The sequence below is a fragment of the Xiphophorus hellerii genome, chromosome 3 (genome assembly GCF_003331165.1).
Source record: "Xiphophorus hellerii strain 12219 chromosome 3, Xiphophorus_hellerii-4.1, whole genome shotgun sequence".
NCBI lineage: Eukaryota > Metazoa > Chordata > Actinopteri > Cyprinodontiformes > Poeciliidae > Xiphophorus > Xiphophorus hellerii.
The window spans coordinates 11,744,613-11,764,842 of NC_045674.1; the positions used below are offsets into that span (position 1 = coordinate 11,744,613).

Here is a 20,230-nt window from a genome sequence, read left to right on the forward strand (position 1 = left end):
GATTATTGCATGATGTCTTTACCCTTAGCCACACCGTAAACGTATTTGATTATGAACATATATGCACACTCAAAGGCCTCTTTGTTTTAGTTATACTTGTTCAATTTCTCGCTGATACAAACTGTGAATCATCCAATCACATGGCAGCAGCTTGATGTGGTTAGGAAGAAAATATCCAGTTAGTGGTAATTGCTAGAATAAAAATGTTTTCTCAACGTTAGACTGCACAATAACAGATTATAGTGATCTGGCCTGGTCAGATTAGTATTGATCTTTGCAACAACATTCATATAAACTCACTTAGAAGCATCTGAGCATTTTAATGCTACAGCCCACCTGATCATGCGCATCCCTTTAAGACGACTGGCGACTCCCAGCAGGTCACTGCAAAGTTCAAATAAACTAAAACCTATTTCTTGAACACAAAAATATTTTGTATTTTGTAATCCAACAGCCCCATAATCTCAACATCTCAGTTTAATAGGGCTCCTTTGATTTGGGGTGGAATGAAAGATTTCCATCATGAATATTCAGCCAACGATTTGCAGCAAATGTGTGATGCTATTGTGGTGATGTGGCCCAAAGTCTCTGATGAATGTTTCCAACATGTTGTGGAATCTATGCTGTGATGAATGAAGGCAGTTCATAAGGCAAAAGTGGGTCAAGTTTCTACTGGCAAGATTTCTTAACATGACCAATGAGTGTAAAAACGCTTCATGGATTATCTGTGAAGCATTGTAGCATCAGAGAATGAGCAAAACTAATTTATTGAAAAATCATTATTAGAAACCTATTGTTAATGTAATCTTATTAATTTTCATGCTGTTGGTCTTGGAGCTAATTCTGTCTCTACTTCGAATGAGCTGCAGAACTGATTGTTTTTAACCAAAGATTAAATCAAAACACTAAATAAGTGCAGAAAATCATTATGGTCATATTTTTAGATGTTTTACTGACTGGTTGAACAGTTGACTTTTTTCCCTTTGCAGTCATACTGATCTTGTTGCAAACAGCACAGACATGTGGGATATCTGCCGTTTCCGCCTTTTAGAAAACTAAAGGAAATGAGCTCCTGTAATTGAGAAATCGAGAGACGAGGAAGCAACACCCTGATGAAGGCGAGATAACAGAACATTAGTGGGTGTAGAAGTCACATACCAAGTGATCAAATGAAGCTTCACCACATCTGGATATCTGTTTGCCTTTATGTGACTTAGAAATATTTACTTAAAAAGAAAACATTTCAAAAGTTCTAAACATTTTACAACAAAGCCTGAGCAGATATACTCTTAATCTTTTTTTTTTAAAGCACATTGTTTTGCTGCCGTGCAAAACATCCTACTCTGAGTTTGCCAGGTTGCAAATCTTTTCAAGTCAAATGGAAATTTATTATCAGGTAAAAATCTGCTACACTTTGCTTTCCAAACCTCAGCGTGGGTAATGCTTTCCACAAACAGGTGTAATCATGATGTTGGAGTTTAGCAATTAATCATCAATGATGCATTTCTAGCCACAGTAATAATTAACCTTCATGCAAGAAAGACATTTAAAATACAGCCTTTTATCAGTTAAGACGATACTGAATGATTAACCAGCAAACATTAATCTGTCTGTTCAATCAACGTTCTAGTAGAGGCTCTGTGGTCAACTGGAAGAAACTTCGGTGACACTTTGACGGGTTGTGAATAAGACAGTCATGACACCATCATAAACGTGACATAACACCTGTCATGAACACAAGTAAGTCTTCATGAATATTCATGTGAATGGTTTTCACATTTTTACTTTGTTAAACTAGTGATGTAGACGTGAACAGAGCATCAGCATTATCATCATTTGGTCACCTGAGGTCACTGTTGCACTGAGGTTATTTACTGCCAGATAATGACTATTATTACTGAGTATTACTACTCAATGTTTGTGCACATTTTTAGATTGAGAGAATGCATCTAGTTTCACTATGACAACGAGGTTTTGTCAAGTCAAATCTAGAGAGGAATGTGAAATTTTTCAGTCCGCAAATGACTTTTATCTTCTGTGGCAGTTCAGTTTCCTGAAGGTTTTTCCGTTTCATTAATTAGTCACATGCAGATTATAACTGATTTTATGAAAATCACGAGGTTTCTTTCCATCCAGTGTTGTGTTTATTTTTCACAGACATCTTGCATTGATGAGGTGAGAGTCATCAAAGGATGGAAACGATTCTCCAGACCATTCCAAAGATTCTCGATGGGGTTAATGTCTGAACTCTCTGGTGGCTGATCCATGTGTATCCATGATGTCTCATTCTTGGCATTGTCATCCTAGAACATCATCAGGGAAGAAACAATCTATTGTCACCGAGTACATTCTGGTAGTAATCAGACCTCATAATGTTGGTGAATCTAAACCTGACCAGCTCCAACAACTCCAGATAGTAGTGCTGCCCCTCAGTTTGCTACATTACACACCAGCGTCACTTCATCTGCCTCTCTTCTTGCCCTAACGGGCCCATCACTCTGGAAGAAGGTAAATTTGAATGCATCAGATCACATGACCTTCTTATGTGACTCAGTCAAATCTAAATGCTCCTTTACAAATTTAAGCTCCTTTATCTGGTTAACCTCCCTGATTCATGGTTTTCTTATGGCTACACATCCGTTCAGTCCCAATCCCTTCAGGTCCAGTCTCTTAGTTATACTATCCTGGTCACTGCCTTCATCCCAATTCCACTCAATTCTTATCTCCCTTCAGTGCTTGTCTGGGATTTCTCCCAGTGAGTTTGGTTTCTCCGGCTGAATTTCTAATTTGCGAATCAGTAAAAAAAAGGAGATATTAACGATGATGTTGATTTTCTGTGCCGTTGTAGAATTGCACCGTAGGGTTGTAGTTTGGAATAACGGCAGAGGAAGCGAACGAAGCCCTTCAGTCCTTGTTGGCAGAGCAAGATGAATCCATAAAATATTTTATTGCTGGCAAGGATGTCAAGGCATCAGCTGGAGCTAAGCAACTTGTTGCAAGCTGAAAGACAGTTGCCTACGCAGGAACTATCCAAGCAAAAGGTTATTTGCTCAGTTTTATTCAGGTGGCACATCAGGTGTTTTGGGGCCAGGTATGGTAGTCTTAAAAACCAACATACTGTATATTACTGCATAAATAGAAAGTAGAAGGAATGGCTCATGCTTTTCAATACTATTTTTACAAATAAAGACCCAGAAAGCATAGCACGTATATGTATAGCTGTTTACATATGAATGTCTGTATGAGTGTAAAGTGCAGGGATGATTTAATTGAATGTCTCTCAAACACACCTACAGGGGAATTTAGGTGGAAAGGTTTATAGTTTCAGCAGAACTAGTGTGATATTTATAAGATGTTCTTTAAGCTTTGGGTTCGCTTTGAGACAAGTTTGTTTCCATACTACATGTTTCATTTTTGAAAAAAGGAAACAAAAGCATCATTATTGGAAATGTGAGTATAAATTATTCAGCTTTAACAGTATGGTTCAGTATAGTAGGATTTCTATAGCTTCTTCTGTGTATTCCCTGCTGCAACCTAGAAAAAGAGACAGTGATTGTAGGTCTTTGGAAAACTCTCTGCTGGCATTGATTTCTCCTAGATCGTGTGCACTGGTCTGTACCATCCTTGATGAATTTTACCCTGACTGCAAAAGTAACACATGCCCATGATTGTTTGATGTTACAATCATGTTTATGGGTGTTGCTGCCTAAGATTTCTGTGGTTTCTGAGAGGCATTTCCTGAAGGTGTCATTTTTGTGGTTGTGAGACTGCTATGTCGGCACTATGCTGTCAAAACCTGGGTACAAAGTTTGTTTTTATCCATTTAACTGTCCTCTGTTCTAAGCTTTATTTTCATTTTAGATTATAGACAAAAAGAGCTTATGAGAATGACTATTAAGCTTTAATTTTATGTTATTTTCATTATGCTAGTTGAAAAAGACTCTTTCAGTCCTTTTACACATTGACTGTCGTTTTGTTTTGCAGAGAAATTCAAGTTTGAAATGAACTGGAGTTCCTTCAAGACTACAAAACACAATTTTGAGATATTGTGTTTGCCATATTATCCCAAAAACACACCGAGTTATAGGTTGGAATCTGAAAAGGCCAAAAACATTTGGAATAGTTATGAAATGTTTTGGGTAAATACAACAACTTTCTCCCCAGACTGTTTAACTGGAGAGCAGTGAACTATATTGTACTTTTTTATTAATGTTTTATTCTGTAAGGTGTGTAGCTGCTTGCCTTTTCTCTCGTCACATTTACTTTTCTCAGTTTATTTCTCTGTCCTTATAGCTCCAGGGTTTTATTCTTTCATCCATTGGTTTATCCCTTTTTGTTTGCTGTAATAATGATTTCGTTTATTAATCTAGGCAGGACTTTACTTTGGAAAAGTATTCGCACCACTTGATCTTTTTTACGTTAAAATAAAAATTATTTTACAACGTTTACTTAGATGTTATGTGATAGTCCAGCACATTATAGTGCAGCATCGTCTGAAAGACAAGGAAAAACTGAACAGTGATGTGTTTTTGTACTCAGCCTGTCTGAGTCAATATTTTGTCAAATCCTCTCTGCAGTCGAAGCTGCTGATCTTTTGGTGCATCTACCAGCTTTGTAAATTAAGAAGTTAAAATGTTGCCCATTCTTTTTTCTTTTTTTAAAAGAAAATACGTCAAGCTTACTAAGATAGGGGATTAAAAGCAATTTTAAAGTCTTTCCACAGATTCAGACTTTGACTCAGGTGAAAATGACTTTAAGCTCTTGTAGGTCTGGTTGTACTCTTAGGATTGCTGAACTGGAAATTAAAAGGTGAACATTCGTCCTTCTCAGTCAGGCCTTTTTTTAGTCTTTCCACAGGAATGCCCTCTGTTTCACTCCATCTATCTTCCCAGAAAATTTGACCAGTTTCTCTGTTCCTGCTAAAAAAAAACCCAAGAAGCATATAAATTTATTTAATTGGGATTTTATGTATCAGACCAGCACAAAGTAGTTCACACTGAAGCGCGAAGTGGAAGAAAAATATTGCATGGTTTTCATTTGTGTAAGTAATTTTTTTCCAAGTCAAAGTCAAGTTTTAAGAATTTGAGGGACAAATTCAAGTCTCTAATCACTAAAATAAACATTTTCTCATCAAAACCATCAAAACAGGATTCATTAGGATTCCAATCTTATACCGTTTGTCACATTTGATAATTTGTTAATATTTCACCACTTATTAAATGTTACCTTTTATTCCAAATCCTGCATCAAGCCTGCTTTATAATACTTTGAAAATAGATCAAATGCAAAAATATTTTTGTGGAAATATAAAAATAAATTTATGCTCTAAGAAAAATAGAAATGATTAAAACCTGTTAGTCTTTATTGAATCAAAAGTGATTTTAGGTGTTTCATCTCAGTTTGTCACACAGCTTGTGAAAGGCTAGAAAGCACAGCTTGTACTGTTTGGTTTAAAAAATAACTACATAAATAGATGTTTGTATAAATATGAGGCAGGTGCAAAACGTGACGTAGTTTGTTCAGCAGATTTTACTAAGAGTGGATGAAGATAGGTGGCAACTGCTTAGTATATTTTGGATAATGCAGATATGTTCTAAAAGCAGAGGAAGGTTTTGTCTCTAATTTAGTTAAATTAAAGATTCATGTCCTGCTAACTGGAAAAGACGGGAGCTTCTGCAGTGACCACTTTGAGTCACAAAATGCTAAGTACTTGTCTTTTTCCTCATTACACTTAATTAGACTCCAGTGTTTTGTGTGCTGTACATGTGTAAAGACTGACTAGACTGGGACACATTTATATGCAATTATGTACACAGACAACATATTTAATTAACTTTGTGTTTCTCAATAGGCCCAGATTTTATCTAAATATTTACGTACTTACACAGCAAGCTCGTAACCTTGTATAATAAATTGGCAGGGAAATTGAAATAAGAAAAAATGTTAATGTTTCGTCAGAAGCAGTTTGTGTGTCTGATTTAGTTTCATAAACTCCCTGCATGCTTTTTGAGGTAAAATCGCAAGTTGTGACACAATCTTTAAGCCTCAAACACACTGGACAGCAGCCAACAAACTGGCCAACAGCTAATCAGAGGTGAGACTGTTTTTCTGTCTAGAGCTTCCAAGAAAAAAACAAAATCAGACTCTTACTGTGGTTGCAGTCTGTCTGTCGCTTTCATGACTGTATGAGATTTGCACATCTAATGTCTGACTGTTCTGCGTATTTATTGCAAAGTTGCTCAACCTTGGCAAAGAAAACCTCTGATAGGTTTTCTGATAGTTCTGCTCAATTGGTGATAAGAATAATGTCCTGCTAATCAGGGCGTCGTATGCTTTTCTGTTTGTTTTGATTACACCTGCCTGGTGGTAATGTAAACAATCTTTTCTGACTACTTTTATGAGCAATCTACAGAAATTAATTTTCCAGCTGAAAAGCAAAGACATGACAGCTGGACTGCTTTAATATTTTTTAATTAAAGAACTCTGTGTTTCTTTTATAGATTTGAACAACAGGGCAACCTCTCTGAAGAACATCATGACAGTCAAACATTTTTCCTCTTCAACTCGTCATCCACAATCACACAGCAGAGCCTCAAGTTTTTCAATAGGAATAATAACAATTTAATCAGAATATTTATCACTTTTAATAATCCATTTAGCACTAGTATAGAAATATGAAAAAACTACTAAAGAAAAAGAACATAAAAGTAAACAAATGTGATTTTTTTTGTTTGTTCGTTCAGTGGAGTAATCGCCTCTTTTTGTTCATTTTGTAATCCCTCCCTTCCCTTTGGGATCCATACCAGCAACCTTTCCCCCCCGTTACACTGCTGCTCTAAAATACTGCCAGCTGATGATTTAAAGCTGTCAGTAACCAGCTGAATGGTTCTATAGTTTGTTGAAAACAGACATTAAAGTAAATCTAGGAATGAAGTTGCAAACATGAGGAACAACCAGTGTGGTTTTACAATTCAGACAAAGAGAGGTGAGATACAGACACTGTGGATGAAAGAGTTTTTGTTTGTGCGTGTTCACTGAGGCGACTTGAGGAAGCGTTTTAGCTCAGGCTGCCTTGTCAGCATTCAGGACACAAAAGCAGAAGTAAACACAGATAAAGAGAGAAACATCGAAGCCGGCCCGCTTCTGCTGACACCGATCATTCAGAGAAACGGCGTAACGTGAGCAAACAATGTTATCACTCGTTATCTGCAGCACAAAGGTGTCAGCGAATCAGCAAAATGAATAATTTGCAATGCTGCATTTTTCAGGAGGATTCCTAAAGGGTGGACTGGTGGTTCTGGCAGCTCTTCTCAACCTCTGTTTCCCGCTTTTAGAGATTCAGTGTAAACACAGACGTACAACTATCACCTTCAACAGCCTCGGGAGTCGTGAAAAGCCTGAAGGCTTTCGCTGTTTGAACAGCTAACTGCCTCAGATCTCCTTTGTTTCAGGAGTGTTGAAACAAAGGCTTGATCTCTCTCTGGGCTCTTCACCTGTCCATATCCTGCATATTGATGTTTCCAAGCAAAGCGGCAAAACAGCTGCCTCCTAGAGTTGAGGGTGAAGTGTTCTCTATATTCCAGGCCCTTAAAATAATTGAAAACCCCACAGAGAGAACAGCAGGAGGACCGGAAAATACTTTAGTCTCCATTACAATGTTGCATCATTGTTGGTTGAACACAAACAAAGACTTTTAGAAGTAGTTTGACTTTACAGGACTTCATACGAGCATTTAAACGGTGAGTCACAGGAAGGAAGGAATAGGTAGCAGGTTTCATAACCGTTAGATCATCCGATTTAGAGGACACTAAAAATAGAGGGTCGTAAAACGGAAGTGACAAGAGGTCACATGTTTATCAGGGTGTTATTTATTTGTGATTAAGTACATGAGGTTAATTTTAAATTTACGCTTAATTAGAAAAAATATCTGGAGCAACAGATGTGGTTTAACATAGAAGAAGTACGTTTTAATTCATGTCGGCTCGAAAACGGATTTGTCCCCCAGATTTTTTTTTTTACCTGCATAAGATTAGCAAACAAATCTTAAGATCAGAAATTTAAAAAGACCCCATCAGTTGTCAAGTAATGATTTAATTTATGAAGAGAAAAAAGTCTATTCCAACCAAGCCGGCCTTGTGTGAAAAAATAATTGCCCACCTTGTTAAATCATGAGTTATCCACATTTTTGGACAGCTGAGTACTGCGTCATAAGGCACACCTAGGTTTTAAATAGAACCTGTCAAAAATGAAGCAGGCTAAAAGTTTTTAAAAAGCAAGACTTTATGCCTCGGTTTAAAGAAACGAAAACAAAGTCACCGACATCAGTCTGGTCAAAAAACTGTTTCTAAGAATTTGAGACTCCTGCGAACTAAAGTTGAGAGCCTCTTTTTAAAATGGAGAAAACATTGAACAGCGGTTAACCTTTCTAAGAGTGATAGGTCAACCAAGATTACTCCAAGAACACATCAATGAGACATCAGAAACGATCCAGAATAACATCAAACACTCTGCAGACCTCACTTGCCTTAGGTCAGTGGATGAATCAACAACAAGAAAGAAACCGTCTCCTACAGACTTGAGGTCGTCCTTTCAAAAGCCAGCAGTAATTTGCAAACATTTTCCAGGACACGATCCTTTTTGCACCTACAATGAAGTATGCTGCTTCACCTCTAAGCGCACCACAACGCAGGAGTCCATGTCACCACATGTAAAGTTTAATAGCAGGAAAAAACTAATCTTTCAATATTTTCTTTTGATAAAAATTGACTGTTGGCTGAAAAATGTATATCTTTGCTACAGGAACAAGACTGAAGATGTCATAATCATATATTTACATTATGATTTATGTAAGTCCATCATGAAACTTACATTTGTGTATTGTTGTTTTACTTAGTGTCATTTAAACTTTGACCACCTGCTTCTTTAGAAAGTCTCTGCTTGTATCTTTGTCTTGCAGCCTCATAACTCATAAATGTAGCAAAATTAACTCAAGAAATTATGAAGAATTGTGTATTATAACCCATGCTCAAAGAAATTAGACTTCTTTTATTAGAAATTACTTTATTGGTAAGTATAATGTTTGTATGTGTATCTGTAGCATCAGTATTCTAGAAAATATAGTAAGAAGGATTTTTTTACCTGTTTTATGTCTGGTTTTCTGGTGAAGTTTTTGACAAACGTCTGTTAAATTTTGAATTAATGCAATTAAATGCAAATAAAATCTGGAGAACCTGAAAGAAAAAAGAAAAATGCTGAAATTGCCATTTTTAAGGTTAACAGGCGCAAAATTTGGTCTTTTAATCATCCAGACATTAATTTCCATCAGATCCTCCATCATTTGGCGACAATCGATGTAAATCTATGTTAATGTTTATGGCGCATACAGATTTGACCTAAAACTGATCTTAGCCATTTGCAATTTTAATGCAAAAAAGTTTAGATGAGTAAGCAGCTCAAACTTTTCTTCATGTTTCACACAAAAAACTACAAGAGGAACCTAAAACAGCTGTGAGCTGCAGCTTTTAGCAGATGTTACTAAAGTGAAGGTAATGACATATTAATAAGAACAACTTTCAGGAGCAGAACAAATCCACTGGAAAAGAAAAAGCATTTAAGTGACTCTGAATACAGTCATGTATTAAAAATAGATCCTTTTGAGTTAAGTTTAAAACAAAATCACTCTAGTATGAGTGTTTCTTAAGCAGAAACAAACACAAACTGATATCTCTTTAAATATATATAGTTTTACAGATATCTGGTGTAAATAAGGTTGAAATAAGTTCTTGACAACTCATTAGCAGTGACCTTCAATGTGTAGTGATTTAAGTGAAAGGAGAATAAGATAAAAACCCACCAGTGCATTCCCTTTAAGGACCCTGCCTATATATAGATCAACCACAACATTAAAGTCAAATGGATAAAGTAAATAACATTGATCACCTCATTATAGTGCAAGGTTCTGCTGGGAAATGTTTCGTCCCTGCAGTGTTCATGGAGATGGGACATTGACACAAACACTCCTGCAGACAAAGCACTGTCCCTGCTGGATGTCGCCCCTCTAACACACTCCGATAGCTCAAAGAGACGAAGAAAGCGTTTCCACAGCAGGCTGCAGACTTTCAGGATGAAAAAGACAGATTCATGAAAAGCTCGATTTTAACACAGAAAACCCAAAACACCTGCAGCCAGCTGGGTCCTGTGGACAGTCAGCTGGATCAGGAATGTTCTGGCATCTGGAGACAACAAGAGAAAGATTATCATGATGTTTTTACTCATTTTAACTTAGTCATAATCGCACACTGACAAATTAAAAAAAATCCAACCTTTAAAATTTTAAAAACACCTGGGAGAGTTGATTGGCTAATACATCAATCTTAGCACCATCATACAGACTAGAGGCAGCTAAAAAAAGGGTATTAATTTATTATTATTATAAGAAAGGCTCGAGTTACTTTTAACCACCTATCTGTGGTTCACTATTCACCTGTTTGTGATTTTTTTCTATGGAATCTGAATCCAAATTATTTGTGGAAAAATTTACCTCTTCATACATTTTTGTAGAGCATATATTAAAAATATTTGAAAGAGATACAGATTGGGGATATATTTGTGTAATGCTACATGACATGCTATTAGCTAATTAGCCAATCCAGGAATGCCGTTTATTTTCGTTGGCGCCTTCAAGAGCGGAGATGAGGAAGACTCTGGATGTTAGCTTCTCTGGTAGGGTTAAGAGGATTTCCACTGTATAATAATTAGGGTTTATTTGGTGTTTGAACTATTAAAATAGGCAGTTTCAAGGATTTTGGACTTGGGTCAAAGGTATTTGCAGATTTCAGCCCGGTAGCGGCCCCTAATCCCAACGAGAACCGGTCCATCATATTGTATGCCATTAAAACATTTCTTCCTTAGCCCAGATGTTTTCCCCCTAACTCAGAACTCAAATTAAAGGTTGGATTTTTTTTTTTCTTTAAATCAGTGGGATTTCCCATTGCAATAAAATGTTAATTTCATTTGATTGCTTTTGACTCATCTTTACCAGGGTTACGATTAAATTTAGCAGAGATTTTAAACTGCTTTTATTGACGTCTGAGGCCGCTAACACAAATTAATATTTAGAGATATGTTCAAAATCATTAGCAAGTTTCCTGAATGAGTCCCTTCGCCACAGAGGGGACTAATTAGGCGATCAAAAGCTTGAAACACTATTGACGCGCCTGAGTTGAGCCCATCCCTCTGGCAGGAGTTACTACTGTGGACGGCCAAGTTAGTGTGTTGAACAGTAAGCAGTGCTGCAGCCTGCTGGCACGTTAACAAGGCCCTTAAAAGATGCCCAGAATTAATAGATCAGGACAGTCGTCATGATGGAAGAAGTTGAAGGACACATTTCTCATTTTAATTTAAGAGTGTCAGTTTTACTCCACGGCTCTTTCCATCTTTTTATTTCTCTGCGCCGTTTCCCTGCGTCGCCTCGTCCGTCTCGTCTACGCTGTTAAAACAAAGGCAAGAAAAAGTAAAGGTTTGGCGAATGTTACTCAGGATAACGAGGGAGATTAATTTCACACTTCAAAGGTCTCTCTTCACTTTTTGGAGCCGTCTGATTATCTAACATCTGTAGAAGGGTTTTGATGTTGAACACATGGTTCATTTAGAGCAGTTAGGGACAGACTTACAAGACGCACACGAATTACACACACACCGCAAAGAAAGGGAGACACACACTTTTCTGTGCCAGTGTTTGCAGCACAGTGGTTTTAAAAAAAAGTGTGCACACTCCTAGTTAAATTCTAAGATTTTAAAAATTTAGATAATGATGAATAACTTCCAAATATCCTCCCCCCAACTTTAATGTGACATACAATACATCCTGTTCAAATTAACTGAAAACCAAACAGAACTGCTAGGTTGGGGGAAAAAAAGGTGCAATAATCATGTTGCATTAGTGTTTGCACTAAGGTAATCTAATGTTTTGAGAAACTTTTGGACTGAACATCAGCACCCAGTTTTCTTTGGTGGGAATCTATTAGCATCTCACATCTTTACCTAAAGATGCTGAAAGATTCTCCAAATCTGCCCTCTGCAGTAACCTTACAAAACGACTCAGATTTAGTTTGTATTCTCATCTGGCCAACACAGAACTTTGCACATCATCTTTAGCTTATAGGTTTTGAGTCAGGGCATACCAATATTTGAAATTGTCTATAATTTAATTGACGTGGACAAAAACCTGAGCTCCATTTGAGGAAATTTAGTCACAGAAGACAGATGGGGGAGCAAAAAGTTTGCTTGAGTTCTCATCTTAAATATTAGTATTAGATTATAAGTGTGCAGTTGATGCGGCCAGGTTAGTGTCACCTATTTAATCTTTTACAACTTTCTCTGTAAGAGATTTGTTTACATTTCAGTAAAACTTCATGGGATAAATGTCACATTATGGATGGAGAAAGTTTGGAAACGACTCATCGTGGTTTAAATTGTAATATTCTGAAAAACCGAGAGTTTTAACAGGAGTGTGTAAACTATGTAGCTTTTAGCCACTGCGTGTCGCCTTAAATGGTTTCATCAGACTTTCACAGCATCATCCAAAGAGCAGCTTCAGAGCTGAGGGAGGGACACAAAAATGTTAGAAAAATTAGCCGTTGTCAATTCACTTAGAAGGTTACAGTCCACCAAAATGTTACACATAGTCTGTATTTATTCCCACTTAGAACAATGGTAACAAAACAAAGACAACAAAAGAAAAAAACAGTAAATAATTCTCTGGAAGTCTTTTTTTGTTGCCGTTTTTAAGCCTCCAGTTTGGCTTCAGTTTTACCAAAAGGGCGAGTTAGCCTCCGGCAGAGTCTCTGGAAAAGAAACCCAGAACTTCGTAGTCTGAAGGAGAATCGAGAGGAGAGAAAATCATCCTTCAGGAAAATGCAGCTCCTCTCAGATTTGTCCAAAATTTTCCTTCAGAGCCAAAAACAGCAGCCTAATATTTGACCATCACAGTCGGTTCTGTATCTGTCCGCCTCAGGGTGAACTGGAGAAACTTACAGTTTGTGTTCCTCCACCTCCTCACCCGTTCCTCTGAGTCTCTCACCCACCCAGCGCTCCTACACTCCCTCTTGGTCTCCCAGCAGGTCCGTGTTGTTGCTGCTCTGTGGGGGAGCGGGGATGCGGCGAGGTGACGGAGGCGGAGGGCTGTGGCGCTGCTGCCGCCTCGGACTGGTCCCGCCTCCACCCTCACTGTCTGTGTTGGATGAGGACGGAGGTGGGGGTGGAGGTAGCCTCGGCAGCGGGGCAGAGGAGGGCGGTATTCTTGTGGACGCTGACCCCAAACAGCTACCGGACCTCAGGCTCTGGATCCTTCTGCACTCCTGGCAGATCCTCACGTGGCTGCAGCTGCGGGCGGGCAGCATCACAGGCGTGGGAGCCGGCGGAGGCGGGGTGGTGTTTGCTCCGAGAGGATCATCTAGGATCCTTTGGGGCCCGGGGCCCAGATCGGGCAGTCCTGTCCCTCCCGCCCCACCGGTCAGGGGGCCGGCGCCGCTGTACAGCTTCCCGTTGCTGAGCCGCATCTCCCGGACCAGGCGCAGCGGCCGGGGGGCTCCGAGCGCGATGCGGGTCGGGTGACGCAGGGCCGCCGAGCTGCCCAGGGGTCGTCTGCGGCGCATGCGGGAGCTCTTCTTACAAGAGACGGCGTTTCTGAACTCGGTGATCATCTCTTGACAAACAGACACCTGGTGGAGAAATGGAAGGGAGGAGGAAAGAAGGAAAGAAGGGAAGAAGGGAAGGGAGCAAAGGAAGGGGAAGTGCCACAGACACAAAGTAGGCAGGCAGCACAACAGGACAGTGGTAAGGAAATACAGAAATAAAGCAGAAGAAAAACAATAATATTTAAAGGAGAAAAAAAAAGAGCTCAAAAAGAAGGAGGCAGCACCAAAGCAGAAAAACACACAGTGGGTGTAGCAAACAGAGGAGTTGCAGGTGAGGCGAAATCACACATCAACAAATGGAGAGATGTTTTAAAACAGGAACAAAGAGGCGATGGGGAGGATGTTGAGATGGACAGAGATGGGAGGATAGCAAAGAGAGTTATTACAATCTAAACACGCAGAACACCAAAATGTTCTGTAGAATATGAACACTTCATTATGAAACGATGAACAAACAGGCAGCCAGTAACTCAGGTGGACATAAACAAATCTCACAAGGACAGACACTGTTCCCATCCACAAATCTCTTTCATCCTTCAAACATCACGACTGCTGTTATTTGAACACATGACAAACTAAATGTATTTACATACGGCTTCATCTCTGTAAGTTAGTAGATCATTTACAAGTCTATTTATTCCAGCAATCCAATTCAAAAAGTGAAACAGATTAGTTAAATAATGAACTTTCTTCTAACGGGAGGTGCGGATATGGTCAAGATTAAACACTAGTGATGTTTTTGAAGAGTTTATTTTTCTTAATTCTGATCTTAATTAACTAATGTAAACCCCAGAGATCAAAAAAGAGGATTTTTTAAATATAATGTTATAAATGGTCATATTACATACAAAATCATGGAAAAAGCAGCCAAATTAACAAATGTTGGGCTGAGAGTCACAAGGGCCGAAGTCCCACAGCATCCTTACCATTACCACAGCGGACAGTATCTGAGCCTATTAATGGAAAGCTAAGTGGAAGGAAAAAGCTTTACAGAAAAAAGTATACAGGGATAACTCCAGCCTTGAGAGGATTGTGAGGCTAAGCTCGTTGTAGTGTGTTGAGATTCACAAGGTGCAGATGGCAGCTGGAGCCAGAGCTTAAAAACCATCACACACATCCAAACCTGGGGCTTTAACTGTGTTATGCAGCTTGTCAACCACAAAGTCAGAAGCTTCTTACTTTGGCTAAATAGAAAAATTCAAACTGTTGCTCACTGGTCCAAAGTCTTCTTTACAGAATAAATTAAATTTTGCACTTCTTACTTGCAGTCAGTGGTGATTTGGGGAGCGGTGGCACCTGCTTGTGTTGCTCCAGTGTGTTTTATACAGTCTGAAGTCAGGAAGCAGAGAAACCTATGGGCGCTCTGCGGATGAGCTTTATGAAAGTAATGCACCACCCACACTACACTTAGAATAACTGCATGTTTATGTTTACTTTATTTCAAATTTTCACATAAGCATGCACAACTTAGCAGAAACGAGATAATTGTGAATTCAGTGCTAAGAAAAAAAAATACTGGATGTAGAAAGCTTTGATTTTAAAAGTATTTATACAAGTTAACTGTACATGTTTCCAGGTCTATATTTAGAGTTGTAGAAGTACTGGAAACATGAGATCAGCAAGTTGGAAGAAGTTTAATGTTGGACTTTTCATCACCAGTGAGAGGAGACTCTGGAAGTGGACATGCTCAACAGAGGAAACACGTTTCTTATAAACAAACTTGGATGGTTTCTAACCAGCATCCTGAGCCAACGCTCGCTGCCACAGAGGGATGAGCCATCAGAGCTCACTCTGGCTGAAATGCTTGATACTTTACTTTGCAGAGTTACTAAGAAAATATTTTGCACTGTTGAGTCTGTTCATGACAAATTGAGCTTTTAGAAGAGCCACAACCCGAAACATGTGAAGCTGCAGCTTCACCCAGCTGCCTGTACTAAATAAGCTAAATGTAGCCATAGCGACTGAAACAATAATAATTACTGTTTATGTCATTAGAAAACACTGAAAGTGCCTGAATTAAGGATTAGCTGAGAGAATGTTTTATGTTAGGGGTGTCCAAAGTGTGGCGCCGGGGTCCACTTGTGGCCCTTGGAGTGATTTTGTGAGGCTCCCAACTGCAATTCAAAATTCTGTGTGTAGATGGAAAATTTTTATTTTTAAATCAGGGTAAAATTATAACAATTTTCTTACAATAGAAAACATAAAATACAAAGTATTTGTCTTTTTATAAATAGAACCACGTCTGTGTAGAGACTTTTTACTGAAAAGTTGCAGTGACTAAATCAAAGTTTATTTAATTTATAAAACTTGGCGAAACAACAGCGTTTTGAAAGCAAGTAACTCAAATCTTTTTCTTTTAACAGAATAAATTTGTTCAATGAAGCCCAAAAGAAAAACTAGATTAAATTTATTTTAATTTTAAGTTTTGGATCCATAATAAATTACATTCATTTTCTACAAAAAACAACTTTATTGCTTGATTTCATCTTAAAGTTTCCAATTTGCTAATTATTTTTGACACTTCAGTTGTGGACCATTTGACAAAAAGTTTGGACTCCCTTGTTTTATTCAGTACTTTACTAATAAAGAACATATTTTATTCCCCTTAACTAACTCCACATACTCTGATCGGGGGCAGCTCCACTGTGCAGCAGAGGTTGGCGGTAAGCTCTGCAATTACAGGTGTTACACAACAGGTGCTTTGTGTAGGACTACCTCATAATTACACCCAATTATGAAAGTAAATAAATAAAAATATGCCTCTAGAAAAAAGCAGATGGTGTACACAAACATTTTCTCAAAGTCCCACAGTGTTTCCCGTCACTGATCTCTAGGCTTTTGTTTATTCAGTTGGAAAATAATGAACATTTGATGTCTCAATAAATGTTGGTCTGTTTTAATTTGCACAGCAACTTTTTGGATTTGTTTTCTTCAGACAGCAGAGGGAAACCGCCTGGTGGATCTGGCGTCACAATCTACACCTCATTAAATACCATGGTTACAGTGGACAGGATTGGCCAGAAAACCAGAATAATCAAAACCCCATATTCTATAGAGTGATAATAAGATCAGTCATCAGACCCAACAATGCAAATGAGCATATTTTGGTATCATAGGCTTTTGTTTGTTGCTTTACGTGATTAAAATGGCTGAATTCACTCATCAGGATGTCATTCAGTGCTGCAGAGGCCTGGTAATCATTTTTCATTCATGTTGTTGGAGAAAAGATGCACCTAAAAGTTGCAGGATAGTAGCTCTTGCGTATTGGACATTTGGTTTACATAATGTTAGAGAAACTTTCATATTTTCATAAAATGAAAAGCAATGATCAAAGTTAACGTCATAAATTCTTGACGTCTCTTTGTGTACGGAGAATTTATGAGCTATAAGAGTTTCACTTTCTGAGTTGAAATAATGAAATAAGCTTTGTTTTGACTATTATAAATTATTGTGATGCCCCTGTACTGTATACTCTATAGACAATTACTGTTTTCCAAAAAATATGAAAAGGTCATGTGCTCACATAAACAGAAACAGTACTCGTTCTTGGAGAACAGACACTGATGGCCGAATGAGAGGGGGGTGCGCGTGTTTCAGAGAGATAGAAGAAGACGCACAGTGAGATGGGTGAGAAGTAATCCAATAATGGAAACGAAGAATACCAGCATACATGTGAGGCATGTAAAAGAAGATACATCATGACATTTAATGCCAGGGAAAAAAAGATCACTCTACTTGTTTAAGCAAGCAAATATTGGCATTTCTCAATATTGCTTATCCGATTTATTAGTTTTAGCTCACAAACACTTGCTGCCACACTGTTAAATACCAAACACTCAAAGGGCACATCGACACAAACACAGGCAAGACCATGCTGCATATTTTCTCTGCTTGTATTATTTTCAGTCCAGAGTTGCACACTTGTACATTCCTTCCATAATTATCGGCTCACAACACTGAAATGCTAGAGAGCACACACAAAGACGAACAAACAAAAACAGAAGCGGAAATATAAAGTCTGGCCACATCTTGCACACAACACGACACACACACACACACACCCCCACACACAAACAGAAAACGTAATCAAAAGGGCTGGCAGGATGCCATGGGAACCTACTGGGGTGTGTCTGTGGGGCCGGCGAGGGCAGGTATGGGGGCATACCTCATCAGTCTCTGCCGAGCGGCGCGTCGACCACACAAACTCCATAATAGCCACAAACACGGCGATGATGAGGCCGCAGATCAGCACCACGAAGATGCCCCCAATGTTTTCCATGCCCAGACCTGAAGCGGGCCACAGGAAACGCATCGTGTTCAGATTTCAGGCTCTCCGTTTAATTCCTTTTCCTTTAGAGCAATTGTGTCCGTTACTGAGGTGTTTTTCACTTTGAGTCTGCAGAGGTGAGCTTTGTTTATTCCAGAAAGCTACTTTTCTCCAACTCACTAATAACGGTCTGCATAAATAAACACTTATTTAGTTTTCAGATCAATGCTATACTCTGTGAACGCTGGACTAAAAAAAAAAAAAGGTTTCACATCCTAACAGTTGTTTATTTAATGATTTTGTTCCTTAAATTCAACATTTTAATGAAATAATTATTAATAAAATGGTTTTCAGAAAATCAAATCTCAAATAATTAATTGATAGTCAGGGTCACCGTCAAGCTTTTTGTTTTCAGTATAAAAGACAACAGCAGCACTTACTCTGTTGTTTTCAAGGATGTATCTGGACTAACCTTTGCTTTCAACACAGAAAAATTGGTCATAATTCACATTTTATTTAAAATTGGAAAACAGTAACATGTTTTTTATGAATTATGCTGAGGAGTAGTAAGGAGTAGTAGTAATTATGCACAAATTAATTTGTAACAAATTAGTTTGTTAAAACTTGCAGTCTTAACAAACTGCAAGTTTGTTAAGTTTGCAATTTAACAAACTTTAAATTGCAAAACAAACTTTAGATATATTTGGTTCTGCTCCCCCACCCAAAACATTCTTACAAAATATGACAGACTGATGTGACCCTTTAATTAACAAAAACTCCTCAAATCTATTTTCTTTTATTATTTATAGGAGTCACATAATTAAGAGATTCACTGTTCGACTATTTGAGACAACATGTTAGCAACATTTCTAGTCACTCCAAGCCAACCAAATCCAACAGGAACTTCTAACTTCAGCAAATCTATATAAAAACTTAATATACAAAATTTATTTTAATCAAAAGATACTTTGCAAGTACTTGCAAATGGACCAGGCAGACGGTCAGGAGTTGAAGAGAACAACTAAAATAGATGTGTGCAAAAGTGGTGGCATCCGCTTTCCAGGGTCTGATTGGTGCATTTCCAAGCTTTTCGCTCATACACATACCTGAAGAATATTTCACAAACTGATTTATGAAAGAAAGTTTTTTGTTTTTAACAGATTATACAATTATTGTCATAAAAAGAAAACAGTTTCATAATCTCCTGTTTTTGCTTTTATAACCTCAACACATAATAACAGACAATCTGCAGGAGGGGGAATGAGTCTGACAGAAAATGCTGTCATCTTGCGTTACACAACATGTGCAAACATATTTTTGGAGCTTGACCCACACTTGGCACCAAAACTCTAGATTTCCGAGCCCCTGCAGCTTCACTCATCAGCATTGTTCCTACAAGATACGTCGACAAGTCTTACTTGCCTCAACTTTGTATAAAAGCTTTTATGTGAGCAGATACTTGTATCCTATTTTTAACAAACAGATACGTGTAAAAGATAAAAAAAAATTTACACTGGCTGGGACTTTAAACACAAACAGTTTAGATTAGTCTGCTGTCCCTTTATAGCGACATCAGGACAGACATCAGCCATTAGCTGCAGTCTAGCAGAGAGTGAGGAAGCTATTAGTGGGGACATTAGAGAGGATGAGGCAGCAGAGAAGAAAGGCAGCTCACCCTTGGCACGGTGGTCCTCCTCTTTGGGACACTGGCCTCCGTCCCACCACCCCCTCTTCAGGATCTCCAGCCTATTATTCTCATGCAGCTGGAGGATGGCCTGTGTGATCTCTTCTCTGAATGGAGATCCTGGCAGGAGACAAGGAGGCAAGATAAGAGCCAGCCCTGGAAAGGTGCAGCACAAGGATCAGGGGCTATTTTGGTAAAAGAGAAAAACGAACATGAAATGATAGCAGACTTAGGAGTAAAAGACAGAGAATTGCTGCATCCAGCTTTGAAGTGGATACAAGTGATCTTGTGGTAAGTAGACAGAGAAGATTAGAGAGATAAACAACGAGATTAAATCCAGAGGCAGAGACGGTGGTACAGCTGCAGCTCAAGCAGAAATCAAAGAGTGTTATGAGACGCATCCACAAGAGCAGAGTGAGGGGATTTAAAGGGTAAATGTACTAAAAATTGCGAGTATTAAGCCATGAATACATAAAAGTTGACTGTAAGGAGTAGATAAATCTCTTTATGAAAAAGCTGCCAGCTGTTTCAGCAGATTAACAGTGAGTACCGTTTTAGTGAGCAAAGTCAAAACTGCTTAGA

General features: G+C 38.4%; 1 protein-coding gene across 5 annotated transcripts in view; it reads right to left on the minus strand.

Moving 5' to 3' along the window:
* Positions 1-6,455: 6,455 nt before the first annotated feature.
* The window catches only part of grik5 (glutamate receptor, ionotropic, kainate 5), a 148,097-nt gene continuing 134,322 nt past the window's right edge, over positions 6,456-20,230 (minus strand). The window contains exons 20-23 of one of the 5 annotated variants that reach the window (XM_032558288.1): positions 19,640-19,768; positions 17,818-17,984; positions 17,221-17,257; positions 13,525-13,721 (exon numbers count right to left, since the gene is read on the minus strand). In XM_032558288.1, coding sequence (XP_032414179.1) covers positions 13,669-13,721; positions 17,221-17,257; positions 17,818-17,984; positions 19,640-19,768 — 386 coding nt within the window. In that variant the 3' untranslated portion in view covers positions 13,525-13,668. The other 4 variants (XM_032558290.1, XM_032558287.1, XM_032558286.1 and 1 more) reach the window with 4 other exon arrangements.